General features: G+C 36.4%; 1 protein-coding gene across 1 annotated transcript in view; it reads left to right on the top strand.

The window, feature by feature from the left end:
- LOC139737460 (uncharacterized) overlaps window positions 1–22932 on the top strand; it is a 79139-nt gene that overhangs the window by 8560 nt on the left and 47647 nt on the right. Inside the window, exons 2-4 of the mRNA XM_071648139.1 lie at window positions 2938–3249; window positions 20175–20441; window positions 22397–22531. Of these exons, the coding sequence (XP_071504240.1) occupies window positions 2938–3249; window positions 20175–20441; window positions 22397–22531 (714 nt within the window). The remainder of the gene's footprint in view (window positions 1–2937; window positions 3250–20174; window positions 20442–22396; window positions 22532–22932) is intronic.

Genomic DNA, 22932 nt, shown 5'->3' with positions numbered 1-22932 from the left:
GGTTCTCCAAGATAAATCACTATCGATATGAAGACCCAAAAATTTTGTACTGTTGACCTGTGACAGATCAATGTTGTTTATCTTGACAGAGAGAGGTAACACAGGTAGCGAATTACTGAATAACATATACTGAGTTTTATCAATGTTTAAGGATAATTTGTTCGCAAAAATCCAAGATTGGACAGAAACAAGTTCACTTGGTGGTACAAAACTTCAAAATTGCGTTAAACAAATACATACTGCTACTGAACGTTTTCGACGTGCACTCTTCGGAGTAGAAACCGCACGTATGAAACAAGTTCTTTATTTATTATGTTTATAAGCGCATCAGGATTTTGATGAGAGAAGAACAAATTTGTATCATCTGCAAAACAAACGAAGGAGAGAATCTTAGAGGAGTTCTGGATATCATTAATATATAAAATAAAGAGAAGTGGGCCTAACAAGGAACCCTGTGAAACACCACAAGAAATCAGTTTTGGTTGGGAATCGTGACCGTGAATACTTACAAATTGTTTTCTATTCGTTAAATAATCAGTGAACCATTCTAGCGCCCTTCCCCGAATTCCGTAATGATTTAACTTATAAAGTAAAATGTCATGGTCTATTGTATCAAACGCCTTGGAGAAGTAAAGGAAAACACCGACAGTGTGAGAAACATCATCTATAGCATGAGCTATCTTATCAATAAACTTGAGTAATGCGTGAGTTGTACTATGTTTTTTCCGAAATCCAAATTGAGATTCAGTAAATATTTTTGCCTGAAGAAAAAAATTAAGGGTGCGTTTATACACAAGCCTTTCGAGTATCTTTGAAAAAGAAGTTAAAAGAGAAATTTTTTATTCGGGCCACTACGTGAAAGGAGTTGGAGGCACGTGATGAGGATCAGGTCGTGGATTTAAGTAGGAGTTAGTTTGGTTCTGGATTGTAGGTTCGGGTCAGAAGATGTGCTGTTTGATGATGTATGCTTCCGTAACAGAACGTTGGTGAAGAGGGAGAACTGCGTCGAAACTAACTATGTTGGAGGGTTGGATTTTGTTGTTGGAGATGGTGCCGATTGTGAGATGGTGATGTGGTGTTTGGTGAGTTCTACGAGAGGTTCGAAATGGTGGCGAGATGACTGTTGTGCTTTAGCTCGGGGAACCATAGGTGTATCTTGCGTTGACCAATGGATCTTGATGCGGTAGACTACTTGACTGTCCATGACTACGGTGGAGTTGCCCTTTAGAATTGTCGGCTTGGTTCTCACAAAGATCTTTTGACTTCTTCTTTGATGTTGGATTTTGGCGAAATAGCGTCGGACAGAGCGTTGACAACTTTAAATCGGATGTCAGCTGCGGTTTTGGTGAGAGAGCGAAGGTTTGGTTCTGTCCGGTGGATGATACTGGAAAAGGGACTTTCTTGGCAGAAACAGCAAAGTTGAGGCCTAGTGAGAGGACTTTGTGTTCTGAGTCAGTTAGTTGGTGCTGGCTGAGGTTGATTATTGTTTCCTTGGTTGGTGGTTGGGCGCATCATGTTGCTTTAGTGGGTATCTTATTGGGCTGGAGACTCGAGACTCTCTAGTCGCGGAGACGTCTCTACGACGTTTCTGCGACGTCTCCTGGAATCTAGACGAGTCTTTCTGGAGTCGAGGGAGAATCGATCAATTTCGATTTGGTTTTTCAGAGACTTTTTCGAGTCTCCAACTGGTCTCGGAGACGTCTTGGAGGCGTCTCGGAGACTTACGAAATCCCTGCTTTGAAGTTTGGCATGCATTAAACAGTGACATGAGTAGGATGTGCATATGGTTATTTCATGAGAGTCCCTTGACCTATAAAATTATGAATGTTTACTAATTTTTTTGTAAGTCAAAAAAGTAAAGAAGATCTTGTATCCTCCACACAGATGCAATGATGTAGTGATTTTGACTTTAAAGAAAGAAAGCTTTTATTTTGTTGCTAAATAACTGGCCAAAAGCAAATTTTTCTTTATTATAATATTTATGCAACCAATGAGACGTCAATTTGGTAGATGATGATGTCTACTCATCACAGCTGATACGCACATTGCCCTTTGGGTGTCAAGATCTCCTTGCTCAATCAGCATATTCCTAGAGCAAAAAAAAATTTCCTAACTCATTTTTAAAAAACTAATCTTTTGAATTCTAAAATAGTGTTAGCAATGTCATCCAAGACAAATATTCTACACTATATTTGACGTAAAAAAGACCTTTGTGTTCCTGAAAAGTCATGATCTTTGACATACGAGGTCTTGTCTCCCCATTGTATATATTATGTAATCGCAACAGTTACTGTTCAGTGAAAACATGAATTTTGACGCCGCTTCCAACATTTAGTTTGTCTTATTTTAGTCCTTTTTTTTCATCTAGGACAACTTAAATGATGTGTGAAATGAGAAAATTTTGGCATGCAGAAAGTGAGGAAATTTACACAAGTACCTGCGTATCTAAGAGACAAGGCAGCTACTTTCAGACATGAGGCTTTTGGATGTCATGTCACCTGAACAATCAATTTTTCACACAGTTTTCCAATATCCTGTTTCATTATTCGTTTTAATGAAATCACTCATATTACCCAAGAGAATCTGCTACATAAAATTGATTCATGTATTCGTCAAGTATGAATATTTTACAGCGTGTAAATCTTATTAGTCTGCAACAACAAATGAAATGCAAATTATCCAATTCTTCGAAAATGCAATGCTATCTTCTCTTAAATGCTTACATCTTATCATTAGACTTGTAGGAGATGAAATTAAAGAATACTACTACTTGATATATTTAACAATGTGGAAATGTGAAGAGGACATCATGATGTACAAGGGCCTAGTAGAACGCTGTAATGTTAATGTGGGAATAACAAAGCTGTAATCTGTGATACTTTTCAATTTAAATCTAAACGACTGAAATCATCCTATGTATAATTTGACTACATCCAGGTGAACGGGTCAATATCACAGTTCTTTCAGCTGGATTTTCAAACATTGAGGCAACAAATGATACCCAGTTGCAGTGCTATCGGAGCTCTCCATCCTCGGCTGCCTCTCGTGTCTTTGGCTGGACAGCACCAATCCCCAGTGACACTTCACCTGATCTACCTGAAGCTGAATCTTATGGAAGTGGTATCAGACGTGTACGATTTCCAAACATTTCTGAGTGGGATGAGCAGGGATTCGGAGCATTTTACTGTCGTGGTTCACAAGAAGGATTTGACGACCAAACAATATCATCATTCTTCAAAAGGAGTGACGGTATGAATAAATGATTGCTACATACAGTATGTAGGCTTACAGTTGGCAATATTGTCAAATTTCTGATACTATAGGGCATCCTAAACTTCTTCTTCAGTTGAATAGAGCCTCATGGCCAATGACTGTACAGCTACCATAAAAAAGCAAATTTAATATTGATTTAAGCTTACGATCAGTAAGCATTATGATGCCATTCCGTCCCCTATGCAAGCGCAAAGCCCTGGCAGAAGGAACATGCAAAAGGAAATGCTATGAACACAATCATATTGGACGTTGTCAAAGGGATTCAATATCATATTTTAGTGGAGGTGTATTTTCCCAGTTAAATTGGGATGGAATCAGAAAGTTCAAAAAGTTCATTCCTCACTGGTCCCGTCATAAGCCTTGTATGGTTGATACAAATGGTTTTTGTGTATGAATGACGTTATTGGCTTTTAATCTATGTGACCGGTTAAAAAAAGTAACAATATGGTAATTTACTGATGAGTAGCATGATGCCCACATATTTTGTAGCCTGGTTGAAGTCATTTAAGGATGCTAGTTTTTGTTTTTGTTTTTGTTTTTGTTTTCAAATTAAGATGATGTGTTTCGAGGACAAGTAGTTCTCTAATGTGAATAAGAGAAACAGTCTCATGCAAAACGATTTATTTCTTATACTCGAAATAAGCATAGTTACAAGGGGTTACAAGTCATACAGCTCACAAGTCATGCAACCCACTAGTTATACAGCCCACGAGTTCGACACTTAGTAAATAAAGCCCATGAGTTCGACATCAAGTAAAATAAGCTCACGAGTTATACAGACCATGAGTTCGACACTACACACAAAAGGCTCACGAGACCGACACTACGCTTAAAAGGCTCAGGAGAACGCACTAGGCAAACAAAGTTCACGAGACCGACACTAGGCAAAAGAGGCTCACGAGACTGACACTAGGCAAAGAAGGCCCACGAGACCGACAGGATGAACATCGCCACCTATAGACCAATTAATTGTATAGGGTGTCCAGATAATGGCATAAGAAAGATATGAGAGATGGAAAAGGAGAGTTGCTAGGGGATTACCCCTTTATTAGCTCTCCCTCGCCCTCTGAACTGCTCAAGATTTTTGATTGTGTTTGCGCGTTTGAGTGTTTGTGGAAAAATAAACAAACTTCAGTAAAAGTGCATGAAATGTTTCAACTTTAATTTCGAAAATGCCAAAACACCTTCGTTTCCCTTTCCGCAAAACATATACTGGTATACACCTGCTTAGAAAGAAAATGAAATAAAATGTCGTTGACATTCAGATCAACCAACTAGAATAATGCCTAGGTGTGAGATGAAGTTTACAACAAAATATTTCACAAAATGGTCAATGTTGCAGTGCACACTTTCTTTACATAACATGGAAGGGGAGTAGTCATCTGCAAAGGTGCTGATTTAGTACAAATTCACAGAAAATGATATAATCGTTTGTTAAGGTAGCTTCAAGGATTCGGAAAAAGAGGATTCATCCATGAAAACAGCCATTCTATTTCATGAAAATGTACCGTTTTGAGGAGAATAATTTTACAAGTGCAAGCCACAAATCGAGCTGAATCGCTGCGATATAAAACGTTTTCATTCGTTGAAATTTCATGCATTATAGTTACAGAAAAATTACAAACTGAACTCTAAGCAGGCGGGTATAAGCAGTAGGAGAGGATATCTAATAAGGAATATTTAACTAGTGAAACGAGAAAGAAAAAGGCGAAAAAAACCCCCATCCTGTCCACCGTCTATCTAGACATTTGGAAAGCCTTTTAAAGATAGCACGATGGCATCTAAAATCAAACCATACATCGTTCTTATCCTCTATTATTTTTCATACATTTTCTTTTTTTTTTGGGGGGGGGGGTCCCCATGAAGAGGACAATTTTATCTTAGAAAATGAAATAAATTGGTAGCATTTTTATTTAAATAAAAAGAGATTAATTGGTGACAACGTCGCTCCCGTAGCTTGATAGAACTGCCCTCTAAAAGCCGTATACGTGTAGAAAGACGTAGTTACTTTATAACGTTGATACGTAGAAGGTGCTGTACAATAAGTTACAATCTCTCGCTCGATAGCGTGACGAAATTGCACCCGTCAATATGTAATTTTCCCCTTCATGCAACACCCTGTACAGGTAATGGCGCTGTTCATCCTGTCGGTCTCGTGAGCCTTCTTGGCCTATATAGTGTCGGTCTCGTGGGCTTTCTTTGCCTAGTGTCGGTCTCGTGAGCCCTTTGTGCGTCGAACTCATGGACTGTGTGACTCGTGAGCCGTATGACTCATGGACTGTATGACTCATGCACCTATATTTGATGTCGGTCTCGCGGACCGTATGACTTGTGGGTGTCGGTCTCGTGGGATGACCCCGTTAGAAGCCGTATCCTACATGCTCAGAGTGACTGCTTTATCTTTTATGTATATATACTAGGTGTTTCAAAAAACATTTTCCACTTTTGATTCTTGATAATTCAAAAACTATATATCAGATAACACTGTCATTGATATGAGTGATAGCTGAATAGTGTACAATTTGGTTGAAGGTGGTTTAAATATGAAAGCATAAATAAGTTTAATGAAATCCATGATTAATTTCACAGTTAGGTTCCAGACTTTGCTCTATTTTCAACCCTCTGTACAAAATTTCACTTTGCACAGGGGTCAATGGGTGTGTATGGGAGTGTGTGGTTAACACCCTGACAATGGTCCTGAACAATGGCCGGGGTTTGAATGCTTCATTATTCATTCATGAGAAATTCCACTATCACAGCTAGTCTTTATTCAGCCTCTGGCAGTATCTGTGTAAAGTCAAACGCCATGTCGATACTGTCGTTGAGTCGCGTCAGTGCTCTCCCTACTTCTGAAAAACAAAATTACAATGAATACCTTCTGTTCTATCGTAAACGTGGTGACAGGAAGTAAAGAAAATCAATTAGAGTATATATACACTTGTGTATATGGAGCCTTAGATATATCTACTGTGAAACAAATCGCCCCAATGATAAATGCTGCCGAACTCTTTACCAAAAATGATCCTTTTATCGAAAAAGCGAAAAATTTGTCAGACTATTTGATTAGTAGACAGTTGTATTAAAATGAGGAACTTTAGATCATTTATGCTTATTTATATCCCAAATTATAAAAGCAAAATTTGAAAATGATTGCCAGGTGGAATGAAATGTGGTGTTTGCAAGCACTTTACCGTGCATGAATTCAGACTAGCAGTGCCCAGGGCAATCCACATGAATTATTGATTAAGCATTCATGTGACAGGGAGCGCCAGACTGACGCCTAGTCAACAGGTGGTTCAGGCATGTCCATTGTTCAGGGCCATTGTCAGCACACACTCACATACACATCATTGGTTCCTGTGCGAAGTTAAATTTTTGTACAGAGGGTTAAAATTTGACCAAAATCTGAAACCTTACTTCAAAATCAATCTTAGATTTAATGAAACTGATTTATGCTTTCACGTGCAAATTACCCCCAACCAAATTGTACACTATCCAGCTATTACTCATATCAATGACAGTTTTATCGAATGAATAGTTTTTGAAATATTTATGATCAAAAGTGGGAAATGTTTTTTGAAACACCTAGTATATATATAGTGCGAGAGATAGTTCCTTTCCCAAACGTGCGCGGTGCCTCATTGTGGGTATGTATATTGAAAGAAATTAGACTGAGGCTATGTGAATATGTATACGTGTGTGTGTGTATGTATGTGGATGTGTGTGTATGTGTGTATGCATACATATTCGCAATGAAAATAGACTTATGAACGTAATATATATGTACATGATTTTGTTTATAATCATTATGCTTAGAATTATGAGAAAATATGGTTATATGTCAGCAGCTTGATATAAGAATCTATTCATATATATTTTTTGGATATATGATGTTATTTTGATGATGAGATGAGGCTAGATTGGATATTTGTATTGAATTGAATGATTGATTTGTGTATACAAAGGAAATAATTCAGAAGATTGGTAATATATGAAATTGCATTACATATTATATGACACATCAGGTTATTTAGATAATAACTATTCTGTTGGTAGATCCTGAGGAAGGCCTGACTGATGACTGGCCGAAAGCTTGACTGAATAAAAGGGAGACTCAAGATCGAGAGCAACGTCCGCCTCAATCTAATTTCTTTCAGTATATATATAAACATATATACATAAATAGATAGATATCAGTCTAGTATGAAGTTATTTTGCAGCTCTCTAGTTGGACAGAAACGTAATCAACTATTCTTACCACTCTCAGAGAAGTGGTTAGTTTTGAAAATGACTTAAGCATCGCAACTGATTCGGGCCTACCCAGAAGCATCCTTGAATTGACTGAAGGCACAGCTGATTAAGATTTATATTATTCATTTGTATGAATGATGAAATCTGGCTATCACTGAGCACTTGTGTTCTTAGAATAATATGTTTCCAATGATCTATTATGTTTTCAGTGTGCGTGATGCACGTACGCAATATCAGTCCAGCTGGGAACACTTTTGTATAGTTCTCCGTAGGGCTCTTCTAAGGCAAGAATAATCTTAATGATAAAAATCGAAGCAACTAGATCAGTCAATTTTTAATTTGCACTCTCAGAGAAGCGATTACTTTCAAAATGAATCAATCATAGCCGCTGCCCCGGACCTGTACAAGAAGAATCCTTGAATTAAAAGAAGACACGGCTGATTAAGGTTTAGAGTGCTCCACTCAAGAGGAGTCTCGTGAGAGCTAATGGGAAACTTGTGATATCTAAAATGTTAATCTGGGGTTTTCCGCCCAATATCATCAGATTAACATTTGAACTCGTGAATACGAGTTCAAGTATAACGATTTTCCTCCGCACTCTTTCATATGCACTCTCTGGTCCTTCGAGCATTCAATTTTTTTTCATATCATTGATCATTTTAGATTGTATTTCATTCAATTTTGAGAGAAATTCATTTAACTAAAAACGACTCGAAGTTGTCTGTCAGTTTCGCGCCAGCCGGACAGATGTTCGATTTTTCCCAAATAACACTTTCAATTTCAGTCGTAGGCACACAATTTTGGCGTTCTATGTAAATCTTTCTGCATTTTTCTCTGATGTCATATCCCCTCTTTTGCACTCTTTTGAATGATATGATTTCATTTTTCGCAGTCTTATTTTCAAATTATATATACGTTTACCTAAATTGTATTTTATATATTTCTTTCATTCGACTTTTCCTTCTTCCATTATGCTGTTTCATTAAATCCCGCTTAATAGTATGCATGTAACAGTTAAAGAATTGTCATTACTCCTTTTTTTTTTTTTTTTTTTTTTTTTTTTTACATATCCACCTGCATGCATTATTGCGTTTTATGCAGCGCATGAAGGCAGGTCACATGACACTGCCACTATCATTGCCACAATTGACCCAACCGGAAACCTGTGTTTAAGAGTGACGCAAGTAATCTAGGTAGGCCTATAGTCTTGCTGGTTGTCAAATGCTTTAACGAAAGCCAAACTTTGTCCGTATCGAGATCCAAATCCCGAATACATGATTGCATTCATGTAGGGGAGACCGGGTATAGTTGGTACACAGGTAAGTTGTTACATGATCATTTTCTCAAACTCTAAACAACAGACGGCATAATAAGCATTAATATCAAAACATATCCAATGATCTCAGAGTGCGAAAGTTCATTATGTAACTATCCCAGGAAAGAGTTAGTTAGAAAAAATGCTTTTTCATATTTCTGAGTAAAATGTTCAAATATTCGATATTGTTTTATTTCATCAACACCAATGTTTGAATGTCTTTTGCAGTCGGTATACACCAAACAGTAGTGAGAAATTACATCCAATATCTTATTCATTATTTTCATTTAAAAAAAATAGTAATTAATTTTTGGTTATATCCATATTTGTCAGTTGTTTTATATCTATATTTCAGAGTTTTCAGTGAGTAATTTTGTGAAATTCAACTCAGTATAAACAACAATTCAGCCTGTTGGCTGCTATTTTGTAGTGTGTAGGAGAATCATACCTTATGGCGGAGGCATACCAGTAACCATAGCGACATTTCAAGTTGTTTTTGTTTTTCACATGAAGATGACGTGTTTCGAGGACAAGTAGTCCTCTAACGTGAATGTCTCATGCAAAACGATTCATATCTTGTACTCGAAATAAACATAGTTAGAAGACGTATCGTACATGCTAGAGTGACTGCTTTATCTAATATAAGGAGTCTAGCATAAAATTATTTTGCAGCTGTCTAGTTGGGCTCTTCCAAGACAAGAATATGAAAGAAACGTAAACAACTAAGCTTTTTTTTTTACCACTCTCAGAGGAGTGGTTAGTTTTGAAAAATGAATTGAGCATCGCAACTGGTTCGGACCTACCCAGAAGCTTCCTTGAATTGATTGAAGGCACAGTTGATTAAGGTTCATATTGTTCCTTTGTATCATGAATGATGAAATCTGGTTATCACCGAGCACTTGTGTCCTTAGAATAAAATGTGAGTTTCCAATGATGTTGTTGTGTTTTCAGTGTGCGTGATGCACTCAATCTCAGTCCAGTTGTGAACACTTTTGTATAATTCTATAGTAGGGCTCTTCTAAGACAAGAATAATCTTAATGATGAATATCGAAGCAACTACTCGTATAGTACACTGTAAAAAATGCGACATGCGACATGTTTATGAACTAAACACAGTGTTAAAAATCTAAACACTTTGTTTAACATCTAAACACCCGTTGTGTATAGCACGTGTAAAGTATTGAGAGTTAAAGTGTTTAGCTTGGAGTGTTTAGTTGGAGTGTTTATTCTGGCTATGTCCATATAAATGAAGAAGTGTTGGAAATGGTGTTTAAATTGCAATTTCTAGTTTCCTTTTATCACGAGAAAGTGGAAACAGTTACGACATCAAGATGTACTATGAAATAATTCATGTTTTAGGCCTTTCATGGAAATGCCTGATCAACAAGGAAAAAGGATAACCTAAAAATATGTAATACAACTGTAATAAATTTATATTTTGGTTTCGCATGTACAGTTCTATATTTTAACTGCTAGAAAAAAATGGGAGTTGCCTTTGTTAATAATTTCGTTCATGGTTTAGGGCATTACCCAAATGTTTGTTGGTTAGGCCTAAACACTTCTATTGTCAGGGTAAACAGACGCGTTTACATTTAGAACGCCTCGTAAACACGTTCTGAACACCGCACATGTTTAACATAAACACTGTGCTACTCGTACTCTACAAGTCAGCAGCGCATGCGACATGACGGCCGCGGCCACAACGCACGCAGTGGTGCCCTGTGCGTGCGCTTTACACTCGTGCTATGCATAATTATGACCATAATCAATGCACAATTGGCGGGAAAGGAGATGTGCGCGTACGTCCTGTACGGATGGATCTGTCTGATTGGCTGGCTGGCGCTGCCCTAGCAGCGTGATGTGCGTAGGCCTAGGGCCTACAGTGCAGTACGTGCGCATTCGTTAGAGGCGCAGGCTTGGTATCGTCCACTACACTGTCCTTACGACTCGATCGACTGCTGCACTGACTGTACTGACTGTTGATCGTACTATACTGCATGCATAAAGCTAGAGGAGCGGATCTAGCTAAGATGGCGTCGAAGCGATAAAGTTCTAGCCTGGCCGGCCTCCATGAAAGCGGTAAGTCTGCTAAGTCTGCTAAGTCGGTGAATAACAAGATTTATTGCAAAATTGCCCTCGTTTAATGTAAAACTGTAGTAGGCGTAGAAATAGGCTACGCCCTGAAAGATTTTGCTCGTTTGTTTTAGTTTTCTATTTCTAAATCTATAAACGTTACTGGAACGGGGAACGCTCTAACTGTAACGTGTTAGTGTTAACGTTACAATATTCCTACACTCTACAGATTACCGGTACCGTAGTTATGGGTAAACTCGGCCTAGCGGGTTTGTTTGTTTGTTTGTTTTTATTTCATATGCATTGCATATACGTACAGAAGAAACGGGGGATTGCCTGTTCAGTCATATTATCAAAATATTATTATTATTGTCCCCGCCGAACGAGTTCGAGCAGGGGACTTCAGAAGTGGCTGAGATGGGTATTATAGTCCCTAGAAACCTGAAACACTAATCGGGCTGCCCAATTTTGAAGTCGCTGCACACGATCCAGTTGAGTTGAAGGAATGGAAGAGAGAAGCCCGTTACAATAATCTATACGGGATAGAACTAAAGAACGCACAAAATATGTCTGTTCTTCCACAGGGTCCCTAAACTCACGGGTAAACTCACTGTATCTTTAAAGGACAAGTTTACCTTCATAAACATAAGGATTGAGAAAATGCAACAATATTAGTAGAACACATCAGTGAAAGTTTGAGGAAAATTGGAAAATTGATGCAAAAGTTATGAATTTTTTAATTTTTTGTGTTGGAACCACTGGTTGAGGAGACTACTACAGCTTGTGAGTCATATGCGTACAACAGTATAAAGAAAATGTAAAAGAAAATTCAACATATTTTCACTTTTTTCGCATAATAAAAGAGCACTTGACTTGCTTCTTTCTAAAGGCAGGGGGAATAATATTACCCATAACATTTGTCGGTAACGAGTCAGGGGAATGTGTACTTTTTTCAAAAGATGGAATTTTGTGAAATTCTCTTTATATTTTCCTTATATCGTTGTACGCAAGTTATTCATACACTGCAGTAGTCTTCTCATCCAGCGGGTACTGCACAAAAACTTCAAAAATTCATAACTTTTGAACGGATTGTCTGATTTTCCTCAAACTTTAAATGATGTGTTCTACTAATATTGCTACATTCTCTCAATCCTTATGTTTATGAAGGTGAACTTGCCCTTTAATTTTACGAAGTTATGAAGTATCTTTCATGTGAATGACGATGGGTTAGTGACTATATTTTGAGTGAAATTCAGTTTTATTCCCTGTAAATTCTTCATATCTCAACAGGTGGTGAAATTTGAATGTAAAGCCCATTAGGATGTCTTGGAAAGGGATGCCGATGGCACCAAAGTGGGTGACGATGATGTCCTGACAACTGTTTAAATTCTGCAAGACATTACCTCAGCTGGCAGAGAACGAGGAATGGTGCAGTCAGCAGAGTAAATCAACTGGGGATAGTACATCACTGTATACTACCCATGTGGAAAGTGGAAATCAAGTAAGTATATGTACTCAAAATTGCAGAGCCAAATCAATGAATATTATGAACTTAATGGGCATGTAAATGAGTTTCTATAAAATGCAGATTTTAGATGCTTTAAGTTCTTTTGTTTGTTTGTTTGTTGTTTTGTTTTTTGTTGGGGTGGGGGGGATTACCTACTCCCGACTGCCGAATCCAATCCATTAGCTAAAATAAATATGAAAAATTGATTTATTGCAAATATTGTTGAAAGTGTAAATTACAGATGTGAAAATCTTCACCCAAGAGACAAAGGATACAGTAATGGTCGTAACTCTGCTTGATAATGATGATGAATAAGAAAGAAGCAACAACAACAAAAAAGACTTGAATTATTTCCAGAAAATTCATCAAAGTAAGTAAAAACTGACGCAAGACACTAAGTGCTATTGTGATGAAGGGATTCTGTCATTCCTTTTAGTTTGAACTTGCTTATGGATTCAGTCAACTTCTTTGCTATCCATTCATTTTCAGAATCTATGGGAGCAGTTAAGTCCATTGTATTGGAAAGCCAACTGATTTGTTTTCCTTGTGTAATCATTTCTTTTTACCAGCACCAGTACGTCATGGAAGAAGATTGATCAGGGATCACGCCAAACCTGTCCGGATTAGAATGAAAGGAGATGCATGCGCTTACTTCTATACAACCCGTCTAAAAGTGCAAACATCTGAGGATTGCAAGGACATCGCAAGATATACTGATATACAGTATATCTATAGGCCTACATGCCATATGAAGGCAATGAACCATGGATAATAATTTTGAATGTTACTAATCTTTTTCCCGCTAGCCATGTGATGTCTCACATCGTCATGATGCACTACAGACCTATGCGATAGGAGGCATCCCACCTGTTAGAGCAACCTTTCTATTGTTTTTTTTGTCTTCACTGACAATGTGCATCTAAACTTGTATACTAGAATAAAGTAAATCATATGGGGGATGATAGGGTTTTGTATGCGATGGGGCTTCAGTTCTCCGTGTGTGTGTATGCGTGTGTGTATTACATAATGACGAACCTCTAAAGAAATATGAAGGTAGGGGGCCTGGATATAATTCGAAGAGGAATTCAATGCTTATTTGATGAAAATTGGTTTTGAAATGGCAGGGATATCCAAAACAAAGCGATTCTATTGTCCTCTGTGCAAACGATAATGGTCACCTGCATTCTTATTGCTCATAGATATGTGTAATTGTCTTTTTTAATAGCTGGTACGTAAAATTGTAATTCTATCTAACATGTAAAGACACTTGCTCGAAATCGTTTTGCACTATTAAGAAAAACAATTTTATTAACTTCATTGTATTCATCAGCCAATGTCCTTGTAATTCACTGTTGAGGTATTACTCAAGAACTTTGCTCGATTGGCGTTCTGTTATATTCTTGTGCAAAAAGGAATATAGAAATCAAAACAAATCAAATCAAAATATCAGCCATTTCATTTTTTCCCTCAGGTGCTTCCAATACAATCAGCAGGATTGGACGCAAATAAGAGGCCAGTAGTTGCATTTGTTTGAAATTCTTTGCAATTTTCTTGTAGACCTGATAGAAAATGCAGTATTCGGTAGTTAATATTTTCTTTCTGAGATATTCTTGAAATCGGTCACATGGAGAGAGGTATAAGAAATGTAGTACAACATGTATGGAGAATAGGGAGGAGTCTTGCAACTGACTGACAAATTGACAAGGGAGGAGTCTTGCTGATCACATCGCGGGTTCATGACAGTCTTGCATACCCTCCCGCCTCCAGTTGCAATGCATTATTTTACCCAAAACTCTGCTGTGTCGAGATTGAAAGTAGCCCTCCATACCATGATTATGTGGAGTATGATGAGACTGATTAGACTCTAATAGACTATTCATGTATACCCATTGAGTTTGACTTCTTTCTCCAACGTTCTAGCAAGGTAGAAGTTTTTTCTCACTCACCCCTTGAAATCCACTAACATTCTAATATTTCTCTCAAAATAGCAAAAGTGAAAAATCCATACAGTACTGTTAGCCTACATGACTTTCAGTGATCGTCGCAGTGAAAACAATTATCATGTATGTATTTAAGTTCCATTATTGGTACTGATCAGGGAGTGCAGATGTTCACCACAGGCTAAATACAGTGAAAACATTTTTTTTTTTTTGTCTTCTTATGATGGAGTGCATCATCTACACTCCCTGATCAGTACCAATACGACCATTGTGCATGGTATAATTTGCCGTGAGCTAATCTGGTTCGGGTACACCCCAAAGCACTTTGCCAATAATTGATGCAATCGTCAAGGTCGGCATGGATTTGTTCACAGACTGCAGTTATGTTCCTGGAGGTGTTACATACATGTCAAGCTTCTTAAGCGTTGAGTTGCAATTCACAATCAACAAGTTTATTAGTTTGTTTTACAATACTAAGAATTAGTTCTGAATATAGTAGAAAGACGGCAATTCTTGAAAGTAGGCCAAGAATTACATGTGACTGAAAAGTAATTGTTAAATGCAATATTTTTTTTTCTCCAAAATGAGTTGTGTGCCATTTCCTGCATATACAAACTTTACTGTGTGTATAGGAGAGAATTTCATTTACGTCTTCGTGTACAGGCCAGTGACTCCCAGGTATCTTGCATTTAACTCAGTATTGTGTCGTATAGCAAAACATGGCAATATTTAAAGGGGAAATCCAGTCCAAATACAAGTTAGTCTGATAAGAAAGAGTAAAATATTGAGAGTTCGTTGGTAAAATCTTGATCGAAATCGGATGTAAAATAAGGAAGTTATGACATTTCGAAGTTTCGCTAATTTTTGAGGAAACAGTTCTTGAATGGTTGATATGAATATGCAAATGGCAACGTGGGCATGTCATTCCCTCACAACTTACTTAATTTCAAGTTTTTCATTCAAACGCAATTATTCCCGAAGCTCAAGTCCTGATATATCTAACTGATCACTTTTCTGAAGTTATTCAACCAGCAATACCATGTTTCACATTTCATTAACATAAACATTGAATTTCATCATTTTTTTTTTTTACCCGATCAACGAAAAATTGTGAGGTTATGGCATGGTCGACTCACTCATTTGCATATTCATATCCACTTTTAACTGCTTTGCAGAAATTAGCAAAACTTCAACATTTTATAACTTCCTTATTTTTCATCCGATTTCATTAAAATTTTTACTGTTAAACTTGTAAGATTTTACTCTATTTTATCAGACTTTCTTATTTATTGGACTCGATTTCCCCTTTAAAGGATTTTAACGTATTATTCATCAGATATTGCCCAAGCTTTGACTGATGTTTTGATAACTTGCATTCAGAGAATTGCCTTTGACTCTTGTAGCCAAAATGTTTGTGAAAGCTAATCCAGGTCTTCCCTGGTATTTTGCGATGTAAGTGTGCTGATGATTTGGTACATACTGGGTAAATTTAATTCTATATAATGTTATGCGTTTATCTCATTCCATGCAAAAAAAAAAAGTGGAAACAATCCACTTTATATTAATAAATACATGGGAATTAACATACATGATGATAATTATGTCTCATTTAAACACGTAGAAATTAGCATGTATGAATGTATGATGTGTAAACATGTCTCATATAAACACGTGGAAATTACCATGTATGATGTGTAAACATGTCTCATATAAACACTCAGCATGTATAAGGTGTAAACATGTATCATATAAACACTGAGAAATTGCGATGTTTAATATGTAAACATGTCACATGTTTAGTGTATGCAATTTTGTGATCGATCTAAAAATCAGACATGTGTTCTGAGAATAAACACTAAAATGGCAAATAAACATGTCGCAGTGTTTTTAATCTGTCACAGCGAATAAACATGTCGCAGTGTTTACATTGTAAACAGTGCGTCATGTTTATTTTTTGGTTCAGTGTTTAGATCTTAAACATTGTGGGTGATTATGTGACCGTGCAGTGTTTAGTATTTAAACACTGTGAGTGATTATGGTGTAAACGTTTGGTGTTTAGGCTTTAAACAGAGCAGGTGTTTAGTTTTTAAACATCAGAACCGTTTAAAACATAAACATGTGTGTGTGATAAACACCTGTGGGTGTGCTGAAAATAAACACAGCATGTGTTTAGTTCGTAAACATGTTTAATAAATAAACGCGTCGCAGTGTTTTTAAACTGTCACAGAAAAGTGTTTAGTTAGGTGTTTAGAAACTAAACAAATTTTTTACAGTGTAGATCTGTCAACTTTTAATTTGTACTCTCAGAGAAGCGATTACTTTCAAAATGAATTAATCATAGCCGCTGCCCCGGACCTGTACAAGAAGAATCCTTGAATTAAAAGAAGACACGGCTGATTAAGGTGTAGAGTGCTCCACACAAGAGGAGTCTCGTGAGAGCTAATGGGAAACTTGTGATTTTTAACATGTTTAATATGGGGTTTTCCGCCTAACTTCATGAGATTTGCATTTGAACTCATTAATACGCGTTCAAGTATAACGATTTTTGTCAGCACTCTTTCATATACACTCTCTGGTCCTTCGAGCATTCAATTTTGTTTCATATTCAGTTTCGCGCCAGCTGGATAGATGTTCGATTTTCCCAAATAACAATTTCAATTTCATTCATAGGCACACAATTTTGGTGTTTTATGTAAATTTTCCACACTTTTTTTTTCTAAAGTCAGATCTTCTCTTTTGCACTGTTTTGTATGATAAAATTTCATTTTTTCGCAGTTTTATTTTCAAATTGTATAACTGAATCGTATTTTTGTATAAATATTTCTTTTAGTCGACTTTTTTTTTCGTTATGCAGTTTGTACTTTATCCCCCTTAATAGTATGGATGTAACAATTACAGAATTGTCATAATTCATTTTCTTACATATCCACCGGCATGCAATATTACATTATATAACGCATGTGTAGATCCTTGAAATCTGACTGGATGAATGCAGGTCACATGACTCTGCCACCATCATTGCCACAATCGACCCAGCCGAACACCTTTGTTTGTTTGTTTGTTTGTTTTTTCCAAGAGTGGCGCCAGTTCGAGGTATAGTCTTGCTGGTTGTCAAATGTTTTAACGAAAGCCAAACATTGTCCGTATTCGAGATCTAAATGTCGAATACAATCCCCTGTCATGCATTCATGTAGGGGAGATCGGGTCAAGTTGTTACACGGGTAAGTTGTTACATGATCATGTTCTCAAAGTCTAAACAATAGACGGTACTATAAGCGTCAAGATATCAAAACATATCAAAAGATTTGTGAGTGCTAAAGTTCATCATGTAATCATTCTATGAAGAAGTTAGTTGAAAAAAAAAACGCTTTTTCATTTTTGTGAGTAAAATTTTGAAATATGCGATATTGTTTTATTTCATCAACGTCATTCAATATTTTAGTATTTTTTCTGCTGTTGCTATAGGCCCTTCACCAAAAGGTAGTTAGAAAGTAGATCCGATATCTTTTTTTTTTTAACACAGTAGTTAAATTTTTTATAGCTTGTGCATACATCAGTGTACATGGCTATTTCCATGTTTATTTTTTTTTGCTATATTTCGGAGTTTTCAGTGTGTAATTCAGTGAAATTTTAACTCATTGTGAAGTACAAACAGCAATTCAGGCTTTTCTAAGAATTTGGTAGCTATGTTCTACTGTGTATTTTTTTAATCAATAAACCACTTCAATTCAATTCACCTCAAGATAGTGATAGGTATGTGGCTGAAAGTAGTATCTTTTGGATATCTTTTGGTGGGAGTATAATACCATCTGATGCTTGAGTGATTGAGCAGACATAAAGTTACGGAAATACGGACCGGGTCAGTTGTTACACTGTAACAACTTACCCGATCTGTTGAACGTTATTGAGGTGCACTGATCAATTGATCAAGGGTGATATTCAGAGGTTAAACGATACATTCTTCAATAATTATATCGGTGACTTGCATGTGAACAATAACATTAACTTGGTGAAAAAATTGTTCGTTTCATGATTGGCCTACTATATGCATTACTGTTCAGTACTTAATTTAATTTACTTTGATAAGAAGTCAGCTGGCATAGAAGTGAAGAGCATAGACTTAATTTATCCCGTTATTTCCATGATGAATGTTCTTAAGGTGAAAGTACGTCATATTAACTTATGTTTTAATGTAAAGATTGCATCCTATCAGAGTAGATACAAATGCACAGTCGTGCACGCACACTCTCACAGACACACACAAACACACACATGTACGCATGCACACACACGCACACACACACATAGACAGGTACACAATTATTCATTAACATATATTCGTTATCAGATCTGCTTTTATCAGATTTACGTATACTTTTTGAATTGCAACAAAGTACCCCAATGTATACTGTTACAACATACCCCAGCAGAAGTTTTTACAAATTTGTGTTATTAATTCAGTAATATATTATTCATGTTTAATTGGCTGACAGAGTTTTTAGTGTATTAATGTCCATTATATTATGTCCGGGCACTAGCATTGATATTCTATATTTTTTTCCCAACCGGTGTATCTCAAAATAATTACATGTATATTGTTATAGAATAGTATATCATTTACTCATTATTTATCTAGCGATCCACGTCCGACAAGCTTTGCTTTTTAGTGGATCACTATTTTCCATAATCGAATTTATTTTCCGCTCGCCCACGAAGTATTTATACAGTGTTTTTCCTAAATATTGTACATGTTAGGCCTATATGTTGTTCTATAATTTGTCTCGTATATATATTACATGAACCTTTTGCAAACGTTTGAACAATATTATTTCATCACATGTATACTTTGTACTATGTTTTTCGATTTTAGATGATTGGAAATAAACTATGATTGAATTGAATTGAATTGAATTGAATTAAGTTAATAGATCGAACAGGGAAAAAGAAATAGATTTCTCTGTTTGGTTAATAGACGAACATAAAAATCATAACCACTAGGCCCGGTCTCCCCTACTCTCTTGGAGTCGCTGCAGTGGTCGTGTTAGACTTATGTAATAAATGTATAAATTTGTATGACAGTGGCATTATACATGTTATAAGAGCTGTTGATGACAGTTTTCAGAGGAATAAGAAGGTCAAGGCCTCATTTTAATGTCTATTAGGTGTTCAAAATTTATTTTCAAACACATAAAGAGCAACGAAGATGATAGGCAGTAAGGAAAAACACTCATTCTGTAAATGATCGCCTATTCGTGAATTTATTTTGAATTCCCCAAGTTTCGTTACAGCATTGCTCGTGCCCAATTTGATTATATTTTATACGCCTTCTTGATTTGGACGCGAGTTCGTGTACAAGAGCACCATGAAATTGCACAACGATAGAATCAATTCATTTGAAATAGTTGGCTTTTTGAATGTTGATCTTGGTTATTATTTACCTTGTTTTTAGGTATCCCAGTCATTTAAAAACCAATTTTCATCAAATAAACTTTTGATTCCCCTTAGAATTGTATGCTCTTTAACATCTCATAGAGTGGTTTCTAAATATCTCACAAAACGTTACAAGCTGAATCCTCACCTCAACCAGTATACTGTACAGTCACTTTAAATCGAATGCAACTGTGACGAAATCTGGCAGGAAATCCTTGATATAATCATATCAAAAATGCATGTCTTCATAGTGATCCTAAGACTAACTGGAGGACTAAGGGCATAAGGTAAAAAGAGTAATACTATATACCTAAATCAACACGTGTATTGTGTAATAGATATTTTCATTATATTGATGCATTCTTCACAATGTCTGTGCATTAGCTTACTTTGAGCCTGTGGATGGGAAATTCACCCGTACAGTGAATGTAGGTGACACAGGAGTGATGATTAAAACGAGAGAAACCAGTAATAGCTCTCTTGAAAACCCTGTGTGGAGAAAGGATGGAGGAGACCCCGTGACAGGACAGACAACCAACACGTTCATGTTTCCTGATCCAATCGTGGCTGAGGATGAAGGCATCTATGAGATTTACTACAGTGGCATGCGAAGTCAAGGAAGAGGAGCCTTGTACAGATTGATTGTCCGAGGTTAGTCATTGAAGCCAGGATAGGTTTTGATGTACATATAAAAGAAATTTCTCAATAAAAATAAATTTGAACTGTTAAGGCCGTGTCACACCTTTCCGGGCCAGCCTTGCGTGCGACTTGCGAAGAACAATTTTTACTACCCGGAGGTCCTCGCAGATGACCGGCACATGACAGTATCTATACGTATCTCACCCGTATAGTCGCCTCTATATAGCAGTAAGACGCAAGTACGGAACTCGCCAGCATCCTTGTTCGCCGCAAAAAAAAAAAAAAAAAAAAAAAAAAAAAAAATTATCCCGCGTGCTGTAAAATCCCTACTCGCAACAAGCCCGCGTAGCTTACCAGGAAAGGTGTGACAGGGCCTTTAGATTTTCAATGTTTCTTGCTCTGTCTGCTTGTGTCGGAACTTAACCTGGGGTCACTGTTTGATTAAGATCATATATATGGTATCGGTATGGTCAAAAATGCAGATTTACGTACATCGATTATTACAAAGTAACACTTCATCTCCAGTTCCATGCACATCTGAAGAACAGAAAAACTCAATTTGTACTAGGAGTATGTATATGAATTTCTTTACACATGCTGACAAACGCATTTGAATGGACACTGACTTCTAAATGTAATCTGTAAAATAGCAAATCGAAAAGTCTCCAGTTTGAGCCTTGTTCTGTGTGATTGAAGTGATGAATACTTGAATAACGAAATACAATGTTAACTTTAGACGAAATTACAAATAATCCATACCGTTCTATCAAAAATGTACAGGTACTTATTTGTCATGTTGCCAATCAGTCTACTATATCCATACGTTTGTCGTCCATGTACTAGGTGTTACAAAAAAACATTTCCCACTTTTGATGCTTAATGCTATATATCAGATAAAACTGTCATTGATATGAGTAAAAACTGAATAGTGTACATTTTAGTTGGAGGCGATTTGAATATGATAACCTATATCAGTTTCATGAAATCCATGATTAATTTCAAAGTTAGGTTCCAGATTTTGGTCAAATTTTAAAAACGACTAGCTGTGATAGTGGAATTCCTCATGAATAGATAATAAACATTCCAATCCTGGCCATTGTTCAGGACCATTGTCTGGGCATCAACTACACACTCCCATACACACCAATTGACTTCTGTGCAAAGTGAAAGTTTTGTACAGAGGGTTGAAAATAGAGCAAAATCAGAAACCTAACTGAATTATGAAACTGAATTATGCTGTCATTGTAAAATTGCCCCCAACAAAATTGTACACTATTCAGCTATTGCTCATAAATCAATGTCATTGTTATCTGATAGTTTTTGAACTACTAAGGATCAAAAGTGGGAAATGTTTTGTTTGTAACACCTAGTATAATTACTTGTGTTTTGTTACCCCATTATAGACCGAAACCAATAACATTTCAAACATTTTCAGACTTTGGCATAATATTATGTTTGCATATGAGTTCTGTTGCCTTGCAGGCCACTTGAGGCTTGTAATTTAACCATGTTGAATTACGTTATAACAATAATCATCTCCGATTCCAAGATCAGTTTCATCTCAATGAACATTGACAATCCCTATGCATGCATCAAATTCCAGTAAAATGAAATACAGTACGTTCATTTCGTTAGCCAAAAAGAAACCGAGTGTCATATTGTGGTGTAACACAATGGACTTACCGAATTTATCTGACTACTTTTCTAACATCGACTACAACAACAACAACAACATTAGAAAAAACAAAGAACAAAGATGCACCAGGATATAGGGAAATCCACCCGTTTAATTTTGGAATGGTTTAACGATGAACAGGTGAAAAATGATAATGAATTTATAGCATTTCGTGACATTTAACTTATGACGTCGTATACTGCAGTAAGGACATTCTTTAGAACAAAGTCATATAATATGTTGATGCGACATGCATAATCGGTTTTTTTTTCTCTCTCTTTCTTCTATGTAGATTGTCCAGCTGGTAAATGGGGCCCCCCTAACTGCGTCAGAATCTGTGACAAATGCTACAATGGTGGAGTTTGTGATGACCATACTGGCAGATGTGTATGTCCAAACAATTTTAAAGGACCAAATTGCTTAGAGAGTAAGTGTATGGTATACACCTAATCAAGATAAAATATATACACTGTATGGAAGATATGACTTAAGTCTGGACCTAGACGTAAATGGACAATGCTGATGATATCTTAAGAATAAATATTGTGTCTAGATTGAAGCAACTTCTTTTACCAAATGACCTTTTTAATGATAGAATCGGATAAAGAAACGAGTAATTACTGGCATTCTATGTGGACAAAGGAAATTTACTATAATGGAATCGTATAAGGAATTAAGCTTACGCCTAGCATTGATATTTATATAAGTGATGAACAAGACATTGGTTATTTGCTTGCACAAAGCTGATTTTTCACTGAATTTTCTTTTTGAAGTGATTATAATTGAAAAGATTTCATGCATCACATAAAACATAATTAGAGTTATAAT

This window comes from Diadema antillarum, unplaced genomic scaffold (genome assembly GCF_040938485.1).
Source record: "Diadema antillarum isolate AM-2024a unplaced genomic scaffold, OU_Dant_1.0 scf00000029, whole genome shotgun sequence".
Classification (NCBI taxonomy): Eukaryota; Metazoa; Echinodermata; class Echinoidea; order Diadematoida; family Diadematidae; genus Diadema; species Diadema antillarum.
This window is presented reverse-complemented; position numbering and strand designations above follow the sequence as displayed.